General features: G+C 36.2%; 1 protein-coding gene across 5 annotated transcripts in view; it reads right to left on the bottom strand.

Annotated features, from left to right (window-relative positions):
- Positions 1–2,368: 2,368 nt before the first annotated feature.
- DPY19L4 (dpy-19 like 4) overlaps positions 2,369–21,678 on the bottom strand; it is a 28,082-nt gene continuing 8,772 nt past the window's right edge. For all 5 annotated transcript variants that reach the window (XM_087825280.1, XM_087825279.1, XM_016209113.2 and 2 more), the window contains 14 exons: positions 21,440–21,585; positions 19,587–19,710; positions 16,000–16,134; positions 15,478–15,609; positions 15,278–15,376; positions 14,682–14,755; positions 12,745–12,903; positions 11,900–12,019; positions 11,330–11,450; positions 9,501–9,557; positions 8,742–8,824; positions 8,287–8,416; positions 5,747–5,905; positions 2,369–4,666 (listed from right to left, as the gene is read on the bottom strand). In XM_087825280.1, coding sequence (XP_087681406.1) covers positions 4,502–4,666; positions 5,747–5,905; positions 8,287–8,416; positions 8,742–8,824; positions 9,501–9,557; positions 11,330–11,450; positions 11,900–12,019; positions 12,745–12,903; positions 14,682–14,755; positions 15,278–15,376; positions 15,478–15,609; positions 16,000–16,134; positions 19,587–19,710; positions 21,440–21,585 — 1,704 coding nt within the window. In that variant the 3' untranslated portion in view covers positions 2,369–4,501. The remainder of the gene's footprint in view (positions 4,667–5,746; positions 5,906–8,286; positions 8,417–8,741; positions 8,825–9,500; positions 9,558–11,329; positions 11,451–11,899; positions 12,020–12,744; positions 12,904–14,681; positions 14,756–15,277; positions 15,377–15,477; positions 15,610–15,999; positions 16,135–19,586; positions 19,711–21,439; positions 21,586–21,678) is intronic.

The following is a 21,678-nucleotide window of genomic DNA, read 5'->3' as shown; positions in this document are numbered from 1 at the left end:
TGTGCATCTTGAAAAGTAAAACTTTACTAAATAAAACATTGTGGACCAGGCAGTTTGTCGCAGGTGCTTTCAGTGTCCGAGGTCCCCCCCACCGAGGTCATCTCGGACTCGCGCGCCAGCAGCCCGGCGCCCTCCAGAGCCCGCAGCTGGAGGCGAAGCGGTCCGCGCGCCGCCGGGGAGGGCGTGGCCGCCGCCGCGGGCGAGGAACACGCTCTGAAACGGGTCGCAGTGGTAACCGCGCGACTTTGAATACACTAAGAGCTGCTGAACTGGACACCTTCAACGAGTGAATTGTATGATATGCAAGTCATATCTCAATAAAGATGTAATGAAGATGTAACAAAAAAGGTTTATATAAAAATAACTAAAAAGTTTTGAAGAATTTTATTATGGAAACACAAGGAGTTTAAGCATGAAATGATTTCATTCTTGATAATAGGCAGACAGTATAAACGTGAAGTAAACTAGGTACCCCAACTCCTTCAAAAGATTTATATTTACTGAAATCAACTTTTATTCTTTTGCAAAGACATAACCTTAGTTACAAGAGGAACACATTTAATCTAGTCATTGTCACAGGTATAATTCAGAAATCAACATACATAAAATTAGTCGTATTCATCTTTGTTAAACAGCTGTACAAAGCTATTAACATAAAATATGAAAGGATTATTTAGGAAGTATTTCAAACTATAAGTCTGGAATGCATGTTTCTGATATTATTCCACTAAATACAACAGTCAATGTTCAGTGTCTCTCTCATAGAACTGCACGTAGGATTATACATGCCGAGATTAAAATACAAGCTGCTCAGGTATGGAGTAGCTGAGCGAGGAGGCCAGAAGGCATGTAGCTGCTGCTTAGGGTGATAAACATGTTCTAAAATTGATCGCAGTGATAACTGCACGACTTTGAATATACTAAAAACTGTTGAACTGGACACCTTAAATGAGTGAATTCTAAGAAACTTATAAACAGAAATGATTCAAAGACGTCTTTATGCTAATTCCAGCAAATCTTGTTCTAAAATGTTCTTTTTTATTATGAAAAACAAGTTTGTTCAGAAACCTTAATGGACAAAACACTGCAAATATATTCCTTTGCAATTTGCACATCTAATTTTATTTAAACTGTTAACTCTACATTCAAAAACTTAATAATGAGCTCTATTGTTTCAATAGGAAATTGAGTTTAACTTGTAACTTTTTCAGAGCTGTAATTTTAACACATACTGGAATCTAAAATTATTGGCAAATAGCAAAAACCATTTATTTAAAAAACTGGACAAATAGAGAATATACTGAAATGTAAATCAGGAAGTAGTTATTTGCTTTACAGGTTTAAATATACAGAATTCATAATATATGTCCCTTTAAATATTCATGCATATAAATTAAACTTACCAAAACAAAAAATCAACTGACATACAATTTTTAGAAACCCCACCAATTTCATAAAGAGGCACTAGTTTTACCCACAAAAGGCATCAAAATGTTTTAATGGATCGAAATAGAAAGGGCCAAAGAACAATTTTTCAAAAACAAACCGTTAGCTATTCACTGTGCCCTGCAAGAAATTCATAATTTTTTTAGAGGATATTTTGAGCCCTAACTTACAACACACTTTGACCTCCATTCTGCTTTTCCTTGAGAGTCTGGACTGGGTGGAAGCGTGCCACAACACAGAGGCCACTGGCCATTTGGGTCACTATCCTGAGAAAACATGCTGTCTACATACACAAGTAATAAAACGTTTCTGAAGTACAATGCATTCTCCCTAGGTTGTAAAACCTACCAGTCTCACAAAATGCACCAAGATACAGATGCAAAAGGTAGGAAAAATATAAAACAGCAGAGAGTCAATATCACATAGCTTATCAAGTAAGTTTTATTTGTTAGATTGTTTGGCATTTGGGACCTAAATTAATTTAGCAAGCTAGAAATCCCATCTCTGCCCTTAACAAAGATTTGCTTATTTATTACTGAAAATAGAATAGTGAGGTTGTGCTTAACAATGAGGAAAAAGTTACCAAATTTTTCTTACGGAAAAGAAAGAAATGGATAATATTTTTTGGAAAATAAAAAGTAAACTTTGAAATAAAGTTAAGGCACTTATTTCAAAATGGTTTTATGATAAGGGCAAAGTATGTTTTGTATTTCTTGAAGAAATTCTTTCCACACAAAAACCACAAACTTTGCTCCTTACACAGATCTTTATCGTCCAACCTAACAACTGTAAGTTACCCAAACAGTTAACTTGCAGAATTCTTAATCATCTGTTACTCTACAGATAAGAAAATTAATTCAATGCTCCTCAAAGTTTTCCAGTACTACTGTTTTAATTACAGTTAAAATAGAAACAAATGAGCTTATCTCTCATATCCAGTATTATTTATTCTATATTAAAGCTCACATTTTCCTTTACAGCTGATGCTGAATGAAAAATTCATTATTTAGAAAATTCAATTAAAAGTTTCTCCAGATCTATTTTATTTAAGAAATAAGTTGACTGATGCAAAAGCAATTTACCATGTCAAAAACAAAAACAAAAAACACACAACAAACTAATTCAGCTTAGTTGATCATAATGTAAATCAATAAAAATTCAATTAAATATTTCATGCTACATAGAAAATAGGCTGTTCTATTTCCCTTTCTAAATATGCAAGCTGACTTTTAAATCACGATGTTTTATATGCTCTATGTACTTAGATTAACTAGAGTAATATTTTCATAAGGCTTGAAGCTAAATATTAGTGATTCACTACTAAGATGTACATAAAACCTGAAATACCTTGCCTACAGCGATCTTAATATAATTGTTAAAAATTACATAAAAGCATGAAATGAGAACCAATAAAACTAATGCACCAGATACATGACACAGCCATCAAACAATTCTTAAGCTCCAAAACAGCAAAGCATCCTAGAGCTAGTCTAAGAATGAATGTGCTTTTGTACTTTTAACATATATTACAAAAATATAGTGGAAAGATGCTCCCTTCTAACATAATCAAAATGCAATTTTTACAGCACTTTAAAAACCTGTTCACTAAGCAGATACATAAGATAAAACTAAACATACATGCCATCTTAGCCAAATAAATCATTTTAGATTTTTTAAATAAATGATTAAAAATATGAAAATATTTAATGTAAAGGAACGGATATTTAGACTGTGAAACTGCTGTAAATTTTGTAATTGTCATTTTGTTCTTTATTTTTTAATCCTCACCTGAGGATATGTTTTTCCATTGCTTTTTGGAGAGAGTGGAAGAGGGAGAGGGAAGGGGGGAGAGAGAGAAACATGGATGTGAGAGACACGTCAACTGGCTGCCTCCCACACGCACCCTGACCAGGGCCGGGGATGGAGCCTGGGACCGAGGTACATGCCCTTGGCTGGAATCAAACCCGGGACCCTTCAGTCCTCAGGCTGACACTCTAACCACTGAGCCACACCAGCCAGGGCTGTTCTTAATGTTGAAGACTGCATCACAGTTTCATAAATAATAGCACTTTTGTTTTATAATAAATATATCTGTATGCAGAGGTAAGTGTAACAGCATCTGCACATATCTCCAGAAATTGGTGCTCATTTTAGTGCACATATTTCTATTCTGATAAAGATTTTTTACTAGTTTTTTAGAAAACATGTAAATAGATTATATACCCCATATCCATATTTTTTAAAAACCTGAACAACATTCTTATAAATGCCTGTTTTAAAAAATATATAGGTAACAAGAGTTACTGTTTTATCAAGATTAAATTCATATCAAATTTATGAGCATAAGTGACAACAGCTAACCACCTAATTTTAAGTCATAAAATAATAAAATGCAACGCCATACACTGTGTATATTACTAAGAAAGTGCTCTCTTATATAAGCAGCAGATGGTGAGAACAGTATCCTGGAAAATCTGGATATAGCTTTATATATATCCTTAAAAATCACTTTCCTTTATATCATTTCCATTTTAATTTAAATGCCACATATTTTCAGCTACCATTTCAATTAGCTTTTCACTCTAATATTTCAATTCTGTTATAAACCGTAAAACACCTTTAGAAACTGCCTTGAGGGTAAGAACAGTTCTTCTGTTCTATAATTATATATTAAGTATATATTAAATGTTATGTTTGAGAAATATATGCAGACCTTGAACATACTCAAATTCAAAATCCATATTATGATAAAGTGAAGATTTATGAGGAAATTTTTATAATAGTTTAGAGAGTGACATTTTAGACGCCTTATAACAGTAAGAAGACCTGGCCGGAGCATTGCAGAGTGGTGAGATCTAACATTTACCAAGGCCAGTAATGTTTCATTGTCTCCACCCCACAGAATTCTGGTCCAGTTAATGCTGGCGGGTGGGGAAGCAGCAGCAACACGTCAAATGTCCGTGCTCTGATTTCCAAAACGACGCCTCATTGGTAGAAGAAAATCAACAATTTACTTCCGATGCTTTAAGTCTTTGAAATGAAGGCTCTGCTATTTTCAAGACTGAAAGGATATCACAGTATTGATTTTATATACAAAGTAGGATCTGTTCCAATATACTCTAGTGAAATAATTCACATACGGAGAATAGTTAATTTTGACCTCGTGACAAAATCGCCCATATTTTGAGTAGGTTAACTTGTCACCCTCTTCACAAACCACCTATCAAGAGACATGAAACATAGTTATTAAAAGGCTTATTAAGCTTATAGGAGAAATAAAATCAATGTACAAATGACTACATTTATGTGGAAACATATTATGCTAAACAAAGACTATCTCACATTGTTCAGCAAACATCACACGTTGTTTAGCTAAGAGAAGTCTCCTCGTAAGAGAGGCACCATGTACACTAAACTTTTGAGCTTCCCATTGAGAGTGAGAAACCAGTATAAAGTGTTTCCAATTTTTAGAAGATTTAATACTAAAACTTAGAATGTCTCCATATTCTATGATCATTCCTCTGAAGAACTTAATCATGGCTGAGAAATAAATATACAGGGTGGGGCAAAAGTAGGTTTACAGTTGTTCATATAGATTATTATGAGTTAAAATAAAATCATCACTTAAATCAAATTTACCTATTTTATTTATTTTTTTAAACATATCGTTATTGATTTCAGAGAGAGGAAAGGAGGGGGAGAGAGAGAGAGAAACATCAATGATGAGAGAGTCACTGATTGGCTGCCTAGCCTGCAACCCAGGCATGTGCCCTGACTGGGAATCAAACCCCGATCTCCTGGATCCCAGGTCGATGCTCAACCGCTGAGCCATGCCTGGCCGGGCGATCTTTTTATTTTTTAAATCTCATTTTTTTAGTATTCTTATGTATTGGTTTCAGGTGTACAGCATAGTGGTTAGACAATCATATACTTTACAAAGTGCTCCCCCTGATATTTCCACCAGTACCTACCTGGCACTGTACATAGTTATCGCAATATTTCTGGCTATATTCCCTATGCTGTACTTTACACCCCTGGCCATCTTTTGCTTATACATGTTGAACATCATCAGTATAGGCAATACATAAGAAATCCACAGAGGTAAAAAAAATTTTCCCCAGAATATACAACTTTTTAATATTCAATATTTTTATAATGACAAAATAATTCAAACTGCTTTTAGTAAGTTCTGCCCATTGTTATATAACTTGTTAAGTTCCAAAAGTAGGGTTTGAAGATTATAAGTTTAAACAAAGTCGTTTTTCTCAAAAAAGATTTCATTTTCCAAATGGTTACTTACATGGCCATTTGCAATGTCTAACAAATCTTTAACCCTACAGCCTCTCATGGTTCCCACTTCATTGCAGATAGCATCCTCAACAATTAGGTAGTTAGCTTTATATGATGTCAGTATTTTATAAATATCCTCAGCAGATCGCTTTGAATAGATTTGATAGATCTGAAAGAATATAATTAAAAGTTATTTTAAAAGACATTTAAACTTTTGTTAAGCAAAACTATACATTAAGCACCTAGTATGCTCTTTTCTCTACTATGTTCTTAGTACTGCGTACTATTTGTGGAAAATAAAGATATTCACTAAGCTCCTTGACTTCATTCTTGGCAATGTTTTTTTTGGATCTGACTCTGAAGGCAAGGGAAACGAAAGCAAAAATAAACGAATGGGATTGCATCAAACTAAAAAGCTTCTGCAGAGTAAAGAAAACCATCAACAAAACAAAAGGACACTACTGAATGACAGAAGATATTTGCAAATCATACAACAGATAAGGGGTTAATATTCAAAATATATAAAGAACTCATACAACTCAACATCAACGAAAAACAAATTGACTAAAAAATAGGCAGGGGATCTGAATAGATACTTTTCCAAAGACATACAGATGCCAACAGAGACATGAAAAGATGTCCAACATCACTAATCATCAGGGAAACACATCTCAAAACCACCCACACCTGTCAGAATGGCTATCATCAAAAACGGAAGAAATAATGTGTTGGTGAAGGTGTACAGAAACAGGGACCCTCATGCACTGTTGTTGGGATTATAAATTGGCACAGCCACTATGGAAAACAGCATAAAGATTCCTTAAAAAAATTAAAAATAGAACTACCATATGATCTAGCAACTGCACTTCTGAGTATTTATCTGAAGAAAATGAAAACACTAATTAAAAAAGACACATGGACCCCATGTTCACTACAACGTTATTTACAATATCCAAGACATGGAAACAACCTAAATGTCAATCAAAAGATAAACAGGTAAAGAAGAGGTGGTACATACATACAATGGAGTGTTATTCAGCCACAAAAAAAAAAAGAAACCTTGCCATTTACAACAACATGGATGGACCTTGAGGCATTATGCTCTGTGAAATAAGTCAGACAGGGAAAGACGTATGCCATATGATTTCACTTACATGTGGAATCAAACAAACAGCAGCACACACAAACATAGAGAACAGAGGGCGGCTGGTGGGCAACTGGGTGAAGGAAGTCTAAAGGTAAAATTCCAGCCCGGCCGAGCGTGGCTCAGCAGTTGAGCATTGACCTGGGATCCAGGTAATCGGGGTTCGATTCCCGGTCAGGGCACATGCCCAGCTTGTGGACTCGATCAATGACTCTCATCATTGATGTTTCTCTCTCTCTCTCTCTCTCCTTTCCTCTCTCTGAAATCAATCAAGATATATTTAAAAAATAAAGGTAAAATTCCAGTTATAAAATAAATAAGGCATGAGGATATAACGTACAGAATGGTGACTACAGTTAATAACACTGTTTTACATATTTGAAAGCTGTTAAGAGAGTAGATCTTATAAATGCTCATCACAATAAAAAAAAATTTGTAGTTCTGTATGGTGACAGGTGTTAACTAGACTTATTGTAGTGATCATTTTGCAATATATACAAATATCAAATCATTATGTTATACACCTGAAACTAACATAATGCCATATGCCAATTATGCCTCAATTAAGGGAAAAAAGGCATTGTGGAAACCCCCCCACCCTAAAGAAAAAAACTTGCTCCAGGTAACAACGCCAGTATGTGGCAGTCCAGATACTCTAATTCTAGAGATACCCTAGAGATGCATTCAGATACTCTAATTCTAGAGATATTCTAGAGATGCATTCTTCAGATACCCTAATTCTAGAGTCTGTATTCTTAGAGTCTAACCTCATATGATAGTCTAACTTCTATGCTGCTATATTTCCTCCTTAGCTTAGAGTACACTTTAAAAAATCCAATTATATAAAGTTATCTCAAATCAAAAACCAGAATATTTGGATTTCAGGGTTAGTTAGTCATTGACTCCAGATACAAAGTTATCATTTAAATCCAAGCATTCAAAATAATATAGTCTCAGAACATGAAGTAACTAGATACCATTCTAATGTTATACTAAGTATAATAGCCCATACTGAAAAATAAATCATAGTGTACTATACTTTTAGCTTGGAAATACAAAGTATATCAAGACATTAATTGACATTAATTTGTTTGAGAACAATGATATTTTCAAAATTATGTTTCTCTTTGCAAAATATTATACATCAGTTCCCTTGAAACTTCTTGGAAAATTAAATGTTTCTCTAACAAACATACCTATACTATTCATAAAACCTTTAATATTTTTATTTTTTTGGCTCTCTTCTTGGTTAAGTGTATTATGCAACTTTTTAAAAACTGAAGCTAACCAATCCTTTTAAAATTGTTTGGATTTTCCCAGCTAATCAGGAACATAAGCATCAAAACTAGACTAAAATAAAGAGTGATGTTAGAAAAGATCCAAATGTAGAATCTAAAGTGCCTTACATTTTCATTTCTCTTGAGAAGGTCATCATCGTAAAGAGGCAAGCTTGTCACCATCCATCCAGTGCATAATTTAATTGCACCCATTAACTGCGGACTCCCTGCAAACACAGCTGCAACTGGAGCTTGCCTTCTGCAAAGAACCACAGAAATTTAGACACTGGAAAGGTAAATAGACTACTTAGATCACTCATTTATATCAACTCTGAAATACCAGGCAACTTACAATGTATTATATACTTGAGTTTCAATGTCAGCTTTCACTTCATTTTATTTATGGATTCATTAAAAAAAGAACTTAGCACCTACTGTCTACCAGGAATGATTCTGAGTGCTGAAGACATATAAATTTTTTTGAAAAAACATTAATTTACTATTTCCCATGAATCCGTTAGATAGCATGCAGTGATTAACTAACAGGTCCACAACAGTATCGGGCAGGGCAGGGCAGGTCTTACTTTATCCAGGTCATAAGTTCCACTGTATCTGGGTCATAGAATTCTTGCAGTTCAGTTAATTCTGTCATTAATCTTGGAAAAAACTAAAATGCAAAAACAAAACCCATCCAAAGTATAAGTATCTAGAAAGTTTAAAACTGTTCCAGAGTCTTTGAAAAGACTAAGAGACTTTTTTACAAACAATTTTACAACACTGTTCTTACTGAAAACACACCATTGCCCTCTCTACTTTCTTTCAGTGATCTACTCAGTCTTCTCAACCCAGAGCAACTATTTTATGGTTAATTTACTGCCTATCTCAATAAATAATTTTATAATTACCAAACAATCATCAGTTGTATTTTTTGGGCACACATATAATAAATAATTTAATTAATTAATTTTGGGTGAAATAATTCACGTTTATTGGTAATTAGTTTCATGACATATTACAAGCCAAAGAACTTATATTAGTTCATAGATATTTATATTTTGGAGTTGCAAAAATACTTTTTAATATTACAAGTGGTTTATTCAGCAATTTCCTTTGCCAATTATAAATTGAATTAATGACAGTATCAAACAACAGAAAATTGCACCAGATGGCATTCTAAAAATGTTTTAGCTTTACTATCATGTTCCTAATGATAAAAAAAGGAAGCATTACTAAGAATACCAAATTTTACTTTGTTAGAACAGCATTTCAATATAAGTATCCCACGCATATATATCTACGTTATAAATAAAGTACATTTTAATTCAAAAATCTGATTTTCTTACCTCTTTCCATAAGCTGACACCGATTATAGTTGGCACAGCCATGCTCAGAATAAGAGCCTAAAGTAGGAAAGCAAAAGGGTCATGAATAAACACAGTTCAGCATGTGCTTTAAAGTACTAGACACCGATCCTATGACCAAGCGCCTATCAACACAGTCATACAAATTTCAAGCAGACATACTTAAGTCGGCACGAAACCTAGTTCATGAAGTGAGATGGTAGAAGACTAATGGTAAGTTTAAGACATATTAAACTGGGGGTAAAGTGAAACATATATATTTACTATATAAATTTAAGGCAGAACATAAAAAATGGTAACACGCAGTCTTTCAAATAACAAATCAATATTTGACAATTTTGATAGGAACTTAAGTTATGAAGAGAACACAAAGTTTATTAACTGCTACCTAAAACACTAACAACAAAAAGACTGAAATAACACACAAAAATAGCTAATATATATCAATATACTTGTGTGCTAAAATAAGAATATATAAACTCCGCAGGAAAAAGACTGGCAAAATACAGCACAACGAATATAACAGATTCATCATCTTCCTTCAAAACCTTTCTCCTTACTGTCCCATGTCCACTGGTGACGCCATGACCCACAGTCACGTAAGCCAGAAACACAGGAAACATTATGATCCCTCCCTCCGCTTCCCCTCCCACACTTAATCAAGCACCAAGTCTTATTAATCCTCTATTTTTTTCACTCCACTACAGCACAGTATCAGTTTCGGGCTTTGCAGTCATAAAAACCTGGGCATGAATCATGATTTCCAGACTTACAAGCTTTGTGATCTCAGGGAAATTATTTAAGGAGTTTAAGCTTTGGTTTCTTTGTCTATAAAATACTGAAGATAAAACTGGGCCAGTAGGGTGTTTGAAAGGGTTGAACAGCATGTGAAATGCTTTGAAAAGTACCTGACACAGAGTAAGCACTCAATGAATTAAAGCTTTTGTGACTTTCATCCACCATCACCTGCGCCTGAGTGACAGCACCCTTCTTGGCTCCAGTCTGTCACCCTGAAGTCTACCATTCACAGAACTGTAAGGGTGACCGAGAGAAACTGCAGGTCTGACTCTCTCACCCCTGCCTGAGCATCTCGACGCCCTCCTACGCCTACAGGATAAGACTGAGCACCAGTGTGACACTTAACGCCTCCCCAACCTTATCCTCAACTTCTCCAGGGTCATTTCCTGACCAACCCTACCTCACAATTTATGTGCCAACAAAACCGAATGCGCCGTGCTTTCTCTTCGCCTGCTTTTACGCCCTTGGGTTACCTCATTCTCCGCTACCTGTGTTTATTCCTTCAACCCTTTCTTTCCCTTTCATTTGACTAACAACTGACCCATCTTTCAAATGTCACAATGGAAAGTCCTAAGAACTGAATCAAGGATCCCTTCTCTGTGTTCCGACAGCACTGTCAACACTTTTTATTATGTTTTTATGACCAGGAGACTGCTAGCTACATGAGGAAATTAATTGTGCTTTATCTATCTTTGTATTCCAAGCACACTGCACCCAACAAGCACAGTGCAAATGTTCCACTCGCACAGAAAACATACCAGAGTTCTAAATCAAACCAAGAGAGACATAAAAATTAATTCTTCATAGCCTCTCACAGTATTAATTCACTGTCTTTACCTTTTATGCCGCAGTAAAGTGCAGTTCTTTTATAATCAGAAATTATTTAAAAATGTTTTCCACGGGATCTCTTTTTCTACCTGTGGGTTACAATGTGACTTACACTACTTAGTGCTATTCAACGTGGTTTCCATTTGCATAACTAGAAGAGAAACAAGTACTTAACCTTGACTCACCAACAGTACTGGGTGTACAGTTCGTAATCGAAGCCACTTGAAAAGTGTCGTCCAGAGTTCAGGAGAACACACACCGAATGCGGCTAACATGCACATATAAGGAGTCCAGAGGTATTTCAAGCTGGAAACGACAAACGGAGTCACGTACGAGCTACCCTATGACCGTACGAGCTACCCTATGACCGTCAGTGCCTGACTTCTCTTGTCTGAGCTCCTTCCTACTACCCATGAGAGTAGGACAATGTTAAGGAAGGGTGGAAAAACTCAGCTGCCAACTTTCAGCAGCAGATAAGTTTTCATTTCTTAAATAATCAAGAAGACATGCGGGTCCAGCCCGTACGTGGCTCAGTGGTTGAGCGTTGGCCAGGAACCAGGAGGTCAGGGCTGGATTCTCAGTCAGGGCACATGCCCGGGTTTCCAGCTCCATCCCCAGTAGGGGGCGTGCAGAAGGCAGCCGATGGATGTCTCGCTCTAACATTGACTGATGTTTCTTCTCTCTCTTCCTCTACCTCTCTAAAAAAATCAATAAAAATATTTTTTTTAAAAATAGGTCAAATAAAGTACACTTACCCTTCTATAATCATTGCAAGAGAACCCAGTAAAATAGTGTGAATCACGTGGTAAGTTATTTCCGGCCTTTCTCCAATTCGTCCATCTTCAAGAGTAACAGTTTCTTTCAGGGACTCACCACTACAGAAAGGAAATGTGTGGTTTACTAATACAAATATTTGAAAAATCAAAGATCTTAAGTTTCCTCATAAAAAGAAACATAGGTAGTTCTGAGAATTTGAAAGTATATTCTGCTAGTCAAATACTAACTTTTCTATCTCCAAGACTTTGAAAATGGCTTTTAAAATCTGAATATAACTGACTCAGTGAAGAGTAAAAATGAAAGTTCAGAAATATAATTTAAAAAATGTTTTAGGATCCTTTCCATGATCAATTATCACTCAATTGTGATTGCTAAATCAATATAGTTAAATTGTAATTTAAACAACTAGGTTCTCAAAATCATGATACTACAACAACCTCCTTTCAAACATGATAAACATTTTTAAATAGTCAAACTTTATAATTTAAAGTCACTTATACTACTAGCTTCACTGAGGTTAAACAGAAAAAATTATTCTCATGGTAAATAAAAATCTGAGTAAATTAGCAAGTTTGTGAAAGTTTAACTGATTTAAATATTATTCCTACACTAAATCTGGATATTACATGTTTAAATATTTAAACTTAAATTTAAATTTAATCTGGTTAACTGATAATTATCTTTTGCACACTGATGGTGAGAGAATGAAATTAGCAGCTCTAAAACAAATACACAAATATTGGAAGAATATTCAAAGTAAGCATTTTACATACTGTATTCCCATAGTATATTAGTAATGTGATTAATTCTCATAAGCACTTACTTAATTCTCCTAAAAATAACTTGCATCATAGAAAGAAAACAAATAGTTAACACTAAAATATAGAAAGGTAATAAAGAAGACTGGGTCAATCGCAAAAAAAATTCTTGAGATGGTGCCTGTAGGGATTCTTGACAGAGGAGCCAATTCATCGTAAAATTCCTATAGAAGACAAAAGCATATTAAAATAACAGGTGTTTTAAACTACTGACCATAAAAGTATAGTTTTTTTTAAATCTCAATAGAAACTTAGATAAAACAAAACACATTTCTTAAATCCATTCACTTATAACAGCCAGATCCTATGCTTTACAAATGAAGATAACAGCATTTTGTAAGCTCTCAACAAACTGCTCTAATAAATGTAAAACTGCTGCTTTCTGTAATGCTACCATCTCTAGAGCCCAATAGTTTTAAGGGAGTTTCACTTTCTATTTTAATCTGGAAGGCAATAAAAAATTTAGCTGTCCAACCTCTACACCTGCACTATCCACTATGTTAACTTTCCTTCTCAATATTTCCTTCTCAGTATTCCCACAGCACTTCACTCATCCCTCAGTCATAGTCCTTAATGCAATCAGCCATATGTTAGGTTGTAGCCATTTTTGTAACCCCCAGAGTACCTGGCCTAGTATCCTGAACATCCAACAAATATCTATTAACATTTCCTTAGTGGTTCCTGCAAGTGTGTCTCAACAGAAATGTTTCCTGAAATTCTGGTGCACTCCAAATCCTAATATCCAGCTGGCACGCCTGAGCATAAGGCAGTTACTGTTTATAACATCCATGTCATTACTTGTACAAAAACGAGCTAATGAGATGGCAATACTAAGGACAGGGACCATGTCTTATTCTTAAAACACACAGTACATTACCTTGTGAAATAAATCTAGAACCTGATGAGCTGAATAAAGGTGCACTACGTAACATCAACTACGAAACAAAAACAAAAGCAGCCCTTCATCCTAGGCTCAGTCTACAGTCTTCCAAAGTTAAAGGGAAAGTCAGTGAAAAGGGCAGAAAATTATGAAGGTCTACAACCAATGTTTACTAACTGCGTGCTATGTGTCAGGCCAACATATACCCCTGGAAGACATGGCCCCTATGCTTATAGAGCACGTGGCCTTCTGAAGGATCATTTGATCTTAAATACACGTCAGAAGATTTCTCCAGTGTTTAAACCATGTCAAACACTTTGTTAACTGTGATATATCACAACATGAAATTACATGCACAGTGTCTAAGATCCCATGTAATCACAGCAAATGATAATAAGGTTGTAAGGTATATTATATGAACTAGGGAAATGCGCAGGTAAAAATATATTTCCTGTTATGCAAATAGACTGTCAGTACATAAAAATCATATATTTCATTTTAGGTTTTAAAAATGCATTTAAGCAAACAAAAAAGGCAAAAACTAGTCTTGAATTTTGAAAAGGTCGGCTTCCTAGCTGTCTTCTCAGAGCAGCAGGCAGCGCGGAGGTCCTGTAAAAAGTCCGCTTCTCCTCCAATCCACAACTATAGCCCAGGATGAGTCTTCACGATGAAGGAAGTACCTGCTGCCTAACCCCTTTTGTACCAGAGCCTTATTATGTAAGCATTTTGCCGACATAATATGGTTAAAAGTACCGTGGTTCTTTACTCATTTTAAATCTTTTGTTTATTCTGACCTTAGATGGTGTCACTGCTCCTGATCATGGGAGAAAGTAACCCTCAAAACCCTTTGGTGCTACTGAGGTTTAAGAATATCTAATTTCAAAAGGACCTAAGTGAGAAATTTTTTTTAATGGAAGAAAACAATGTCTTCTAGATACAGTATCCCCAAGTGTTTCTTTCTAAGTGGTGTTTAATTAGGTGTACACTTCCTCCTTGGTCGTTTTTGTTCTTTATCTTCTAAGTGGTACAGAGTTAGATAAACTTAAATGATCTAAAACTTACTTAGTCATGTTTAGTCCAAATTTCACTTCAAGGAATTTCAGCATGTGCCCATTTTCTTTGTGTGGGACAAACGTCTGGAGGGGAAAACACTAGTTACAACCAAGAACGACAAGCTATACTTACAGTAACAGGCTAGTGTCCACTACTACACACAGCCAAGCTGCACAACAAGAACACGAATGAAGTAACACATGGAGTGACTGTGGGGCAAGGAGACCCGTCAGCATCAGCCCGTCACATTACCTTCTACTCGGGCACAGAACTATACGGGTGGTTTAACCTCACCCCACCCGACCTGGGCAGCTCACCCACTCTTCAAACATCTCACTCGTCTCAGTTTATTCCAGGCATTACTTAATGTTAACTGCATAATAATGACACTTTAAATTAAATGGAAAATAAAGTAGATGTACTTTTAAAGTATATCTAGAAAAGAATCATGGTCCTATTTTCTCACTTAATATGCTCGGAACCATCATTACTCAACTCACAGCTTTGCTACTATCTTGCTATCTTATCACATCTTATTAAAGTTCAGTCCACCTCATTTCATTACTTAATTTGTTCTGCTGCATGAATCTCAGATAGCTACTTACCTTCATTATAATATTCAATGTCACCATCAGGGTACACACCAAATAAAAATTAATAACTTTCATTATTTTAGCTACAAAAGTTCCTTTCTTCACATTTAGCTGTGGGGGGGAGGGGGAAGCAAATGAACAAAGAAGTGAGATATAAAAAATTAACAATTTAAAAATCACTGTAAGAATGATAAAAAGGCAGTTCTAATTACCTGAAGGCACTTAACAAGCATTAAGGCTGCTACTAAACTTAATAAAGGAGATACCAATAAAGCTGAATTCTCAAACTGCAGGAAATATCCCAGAGAGAGAGAAAACATGTAGATTTTATAAACTTCATGAACCTGTTGGGACAAAAATAAAGTGAGTACAAATAAAATGAACTTTATTGTACATATTTTCACTAGTTTTGTTTTAAGCCCGGCCAGCGTGGCTCAGTGATTGAGCATTGACCTATATCCAGGAAGTCATGGCCGATTCCCGTTGGGGCACATGCTGGGGTTTTGGGCTCGACCCCAGCAGGGGGCATGCAGGAGCCAGCCAATGAATGACTCTCACTCATCATTACGTTTCTGTCTCTCTCTCCCTCTCCCTTCCTCTCTCTGAAATCAATAAAATATATTTTTAAAAAAATTTTTTAAATAATGCTTAATAGCTAAATGGTTTTAAGAGACAACACTATGAAAACATTTATTCTCTAGATTTAGAATCACAATTTCAAAATGCAGTGATACCTTGTCACTTTGCTCCAGTGAAAAGCTATCTAGCAAGAACAGAGATATTGCTTGAAGAAACAAGAGGTAGTGGCTGTACTCCCACATCATCATGAACATGTAAGTTGAAGCGCTCATCAATAAGTAGCAAAACCTCTAGGGAAAACAAAAGAAACTAAGTATCAGTAGCATTATAACTGTAAAAAATCTACGAGGCTGTTACCTCCAAGTGGAAGCTCTGTTACTGGTTCAACTTTAAGCTCATTCTTGAAACTTTGTTTTTAAATAACATAATTATTAGTAAATCCTTACATGAACAGTAAGATCTTAAAGCACTCTAGGGAGAAATCAAGGACATACTTCAAAGTTCATCACATTGAGAATTTCAGGAAGACAATGGAAAAAATAAAAATCCAGTACAATTTTCTTTCATCCCCAAAGAGGTAAAGTAAAAAATATAAGAAAACTGTGGCCTTTACTAGACATGGCTCTGGTGGGCTTTTGTTATGTGACAGTAACTCTTCTCACTCTAGAAAATATTTTGCCTCCCATGGTACTTCATATTTTCCTAAGAGTGTCCATTTAATTAGTATGTGTATGTCTCACTTGACCTATTGCACAGCTCATGGGAAAAGTCCACTGCTTTTTGAATTTCTTCTCAGCAGAAGTATAGCCTGACCATTCCCCAACACATATACTGTCAACCCTATACAACTATTAGCTGTTTTCCTTTGCTGTAGAACTAAACACAAGGATTTCACTGCCCTCGCCTGAAATATGCCTGGCTAGTCAATCCATCCTTCCAAATGTCATCTGCCAAATGATCTCTTAGTGAGAAACCAAGTCTGTGAGAAAGTGACTGTCCCTTAGCGTATTTCTAACAGCAGTCTCTACTTCCAAGGATCTACTTTTTTATTCCCAATTCTTCCATCAGCAATGGTGTCAAATGACTGCACTCCCATAAGAGCAGTGAAGGAGGTTAGGTCAAGAAACCTAAGATAAGCATCGTGTTCTCTAAAATGAAATCATTCGGACTCAGCTGACTATACTCAATGGTAAATTCCGCAGCCAGAAATACCTCGGGCCATCAGCAGATACAAGAATTTTCCAGCATCTTGATTAAGTTGAAGTCCAAGGACAAAATGTAAGAGATGAAAACTTTCCACCAGTTGGTCAAAGAACACCAGCTGCAGGGCCCAGGACTCAGCACTGAGAACACACAGGCTCTGTGTGTCCTGCCACAGCAGCTACGGAAGAGAGTGCTCTAGAAACTTTTTAATGTGGAACAAGAGCTGTAAAACCAGGCCTGACCATCATCCCCAGAGAATCCAGTTACAGAAACCAGTAAAGGCTCCAATCCAGCCCCAGCCCACCTGCTGGCCATTTGGAGAATACTTTGGAGACATTGGAGAAGAGCTGCACTGTAGCGAAGGCCTTGCTGATTACAAGGGCTTATTCTCAAGCTACGTAAGAACACGCAGTGGAAATAAGACAAATACAGAGCAATCACAATCTGGACAATTGGCTAAGTTGTTCCTTTTTCTGAACATTTTCAAAATTCTGTGCACTCCTATCTACTGCCCCTTACGTTGCTCACTCCCCTTTCAACTATGCCTTTATTAGGAACCTTTTCATATATAACTTAAGTGACACATTAAATGGGTTTCAGTAATCAACCAGACGTCTCTGGATCAAACAATCTGAGCATGGATATCCTGATGCAACTGAGACCATGAGATCTAGCCTCAAGAGTGCGAAATATATGATACATGTTGCTGGAATACTACTCAGCAATGAAAAGGAGCAAGCTACTGAAACATGCAACATCTTGGATGGATAGTAAGGGTAATAGGTTGAGGAGAAAAAGCCAATCTTGAAGGATACCATACTATATAATTCCATTTATATAACCTCCTAAATGACAAAATTATAGTGACAGAGATCAGGTCAGTCGTTGCCAGAGGTTAGGACCGAGGGAAATATGTGACTACTGAGGACACAGGGGGTTTCTTTGTAGTGATGAAACAGTTCTGTATTTTGATTATGATGATGGTTACTCAAATATACACATGATAAAAATTCATGTAACTGCCCTGGCCAGTGTAGCTCAGTTGGTTGGAGCGTCATCCAGAAATGCCAAGGTTGCAGGTTCGATTTCCAGTCAGGGCACATACAAGAATCAACCAATGAATGCATAAATAAGTGGAACAAATTGATGTTTACCCCCACCACCTGTTCCCCTTCCTCTCTCTCTAAAATCAATAAATTTAAAAAAAACAATTAGGTTAGAAGAAAAAATATTATAAAGAATAAATACATAACACAGCAATGAAAAAAGATAGCAAAATATCAAATATGGTATGGAAGGAGGAAAATAACTATACATTCCACTACCTTTTCCAAAACTCCTTCTTTTAAAATAAATGATTTTGTTCAAAAGATAATTAAACCTGTTTCAGGCAACGAAAGTTTTGTTTTATTTCAAAATACTGGTATATAAAAAAGAAGCTTCGGCAGCTCATGTTGCTATAATAAACTTTTATTCAAAAACTGAAGACCTGCTCTTCCACAGAAGGCTGCACAATCCGACGGGTGAGCACTGGCTGGCAGATTCCGTGCCTACTGAAGGAAATACTCTTGCTCAGAAAGCTATTTCTACAAACACAACAAAAGGAAACTCACAAATCTGAAATGTGTTAGTGTTATTTTACATAACCAGGGAAATGCTATAGTTATAAAAAATGAAACTAAAGGTTTCCTATGCTCAGAACATCGGTCATCACCGAGAGTAGGAGAGAACACAGTACTACGTTTTTCTGAGATTTCAAAAAGGAACCATGAGTGCATCTTATTTCCTAGCCAGTCAGGTTCAATGGAAGCCTTTCCTTGGTCCCTATGATCTCTTCCTAGGTAGGAATTCTTAACCCAAGACAGGCAGACTGTCAAAAGATTACAACATTTCAGTTTGTGTATTTAAAGTCCTTATTCTGGGAAAGAGTCTGTAAGCTTCACCTGACTGCCAAAAGGGTTTATGGCAACAACAAAAAAACAAAAAATCTAAACTATCTGGGACAGTCTCATGAAACTCACTCACCTACCTACACCTCAGTCACAGAAAACACAAAGGTAAACAGAAAAATGTGCAGTGCTATCATAAAAGTTAAGATTGCTGTTATCTGAAGTCACTCTTTATATTTCATTAATATTTCTTTAACTCGTGATGACTAAAGGTCATGAGTGTTCCAGAAGTGAGATAAATGGTAAAAGAACAATGAGAGATATTAACTTTCAAAATAAGATATTATTCATGTATTTGTCAAGTAGCTGCACTAAAACAATACAACATCTCTATTTTCCTAAGAATAACTTATTGTCAATCAGAATGCAGAATAACAGTGTTATTTACAACAAGACTACCTATGTCCTTTATTATGTAAGTAACAGGCTTCATTGAATTTAACTCAGTATTAGCTTTAAAATTATGGACCAGATTTGTAATACGTCAGAATTGTGAGAAATAAATTTGTATTTTAGCCCCCCAAAATTATTCGTATAATTAACGAAAATAAATCACAATTTGTGACTGGAAAAAAAAAATTGTGTCTTACCTCTCCATAAGTATTTAAGTTGCTTTTTAAATAGCCAGTAAGTGCAGCAACTTGGCATGCAAAATATGGTAGTGCCCAGTTTTCTCTTAAAGGAATAGAGTACTCAATTCTTGTTGTATCTACCCTAAAATAAACCACAGATAAAGAGCAAAATAGCAAGACACTGTATTTGTGTGACACTATACTTTTCAATGTAACAATCCTGTGACGTAGGCATAGGCAGAGCCAACCACTGCCTGTGAAGCACCTTGTAGCAGACTAATCCAGTCTCACCTAAAGCCCCAGGAAGACTTGGTGCTGCTGTGCGCTGCTTGATGAATAGGTGGGCCTCTGCGAGTCTGAAAAAGCCACCCCTGCTCTGACAGATACAGCCTCCCCCTGCAGCACACAGAGCGCTGCAGAGTACCCTGGGTTTCAGCCCCCCCCCTTAGCACCAGGGCTAGCCTTCTCCAGAGCACACTGTACACTATTCATAACTAGCAGGCCTGGCAGACCCAAAGCTCTTACCCCTTACCTAAGGAATATGAAGTACAGAGAGGTAAAGGGACTTAATCCAGTCATGAGGCTAGCACATGGCACAAGCAGACTTACAATGCATATCTTCTGGTATCTAGTTTAATAATCTTTTCAATCTTTTCTAGTTTTCATTGAGAGCCTGTTTTCTCCTCTGCATATCCACACACCACATGAAACTACCTTTCCAACAATCATTAACTTTGGATTTTGTACTCTTGATGGTTATTTTCCACACACACAAAAAAGGCGCTACTGCTTTAAAAACTTTATGTAAATTGCTGCATAACTCTCATAAGTAACTAAGATGGATATGCTCACATGTAACTTAGTTCAATCAAATTTGGTACAGCCATACAATAGGACACCATGTTCAACTTTCTTCATCTTATGGTACATAAGCTAATTACTAAAATTCTGCAGCACACCAAAAAATATATTATTTTTGCCAATCTGACAAAAAATAGGTGTAATTTTGATTCATTCCAACTGGACGGCTATTGTGGTTGGCTGTTGTCACTCTTTCATTTGTCAATCTAAGGAAAAAGAGGTCACAGTGCCCCTGACTAAGCAGTCAGGTATCATATGTTTTAAAAATTCTCGCAGCACACCAGCTGAAAATCACTGCAATAGGATACTCCTTAGCAATAAAAAGGAATGAACTATTAATGCACCCAAGATACATGAATCTTAAAATAATTATGCTGCTCTGGCCGGTGTGGGTCAGATGAGCGTCATCTTGTGCACCAAAAGGCTGCTTGTTCAATTCCCAGTCAGAACATGTGCCTGGGTTGTGAGGCTTGATCCCCAGTAGGGGGCATGCAGGAGGCAGTCAATGGATGTTCTACTCTCACATCAATGTTTCTCTCTCTCCCTCTCCCTTCCTTTATCTCTAAAAATCAAAATCTTAAAAAAACACACACACAAAAAACCTAGCACATATTTACTAGGTCACAAATCCAGCAGTTTGTCTGAGTTCTCTGCTCAGAGGCTCCCTAAGCTAAAATCAAAGCACCAGCTAGGGCTGCAGTTCTCATCTGTATTTGTAGTCTCCTTATGAGCTCAACTGTTATTGGGAGAAATCATTTCCTCCTCACTTCAACCCAGCAAGAGAACAGCAAATCCTTCTCATGCTTTAAACTATCTCTGGTGGCTTTCCCTTCTGCACCAGTCGGAAAAAGCTCTCTACTTTTAGGGGCTCATACCATTTGATCAGGCCCACTGGGTAATCTTCCTACCTTAAGGTCAACAGTACCATATAGAATATGGGGGTCAGGGGAGAGCATTTTTAGGACTACCCCAGACACAAAAAGCTGTAAAAATTAAAACATCTTTCTTACCTGTTAATAACGAACCATGCAACAGTAAGCATTCCTGCTAGCCAGGTTCCACTCATAAGCCAACTTGTAACAAATAAAGCAGTAACATATATTCCTTGCAATCCAAAAACAATACCAATATAGAAATATACTGGCTCAATAATCTCCTAGATGAAAAAAATAGAAGAGATAATAGAATTACATCAAGTAATTTTAAGGATTCATAAGTACATGAGATAATAAATATTGTAATAAAAAGA

This window comes from Miniopterus natalensis, chromosome 16, assembly GCF_054644295.1.
Source record: "Miniopterus natalensis isolate mMinNat1 chromosome 16, mMinNat1.hap1, whole genome shotgun sequence".
NCBI lineage: Eukaryota > Metazoa > Chordata > Mammalia > Chiroptera > Miniopteridae > Miniopterus > Miniopterus natalensis.
Note: the sequence above shows the minus strand (reverse complement) of the source record. Positions and strands in the feature narration are given on the sequence as shown.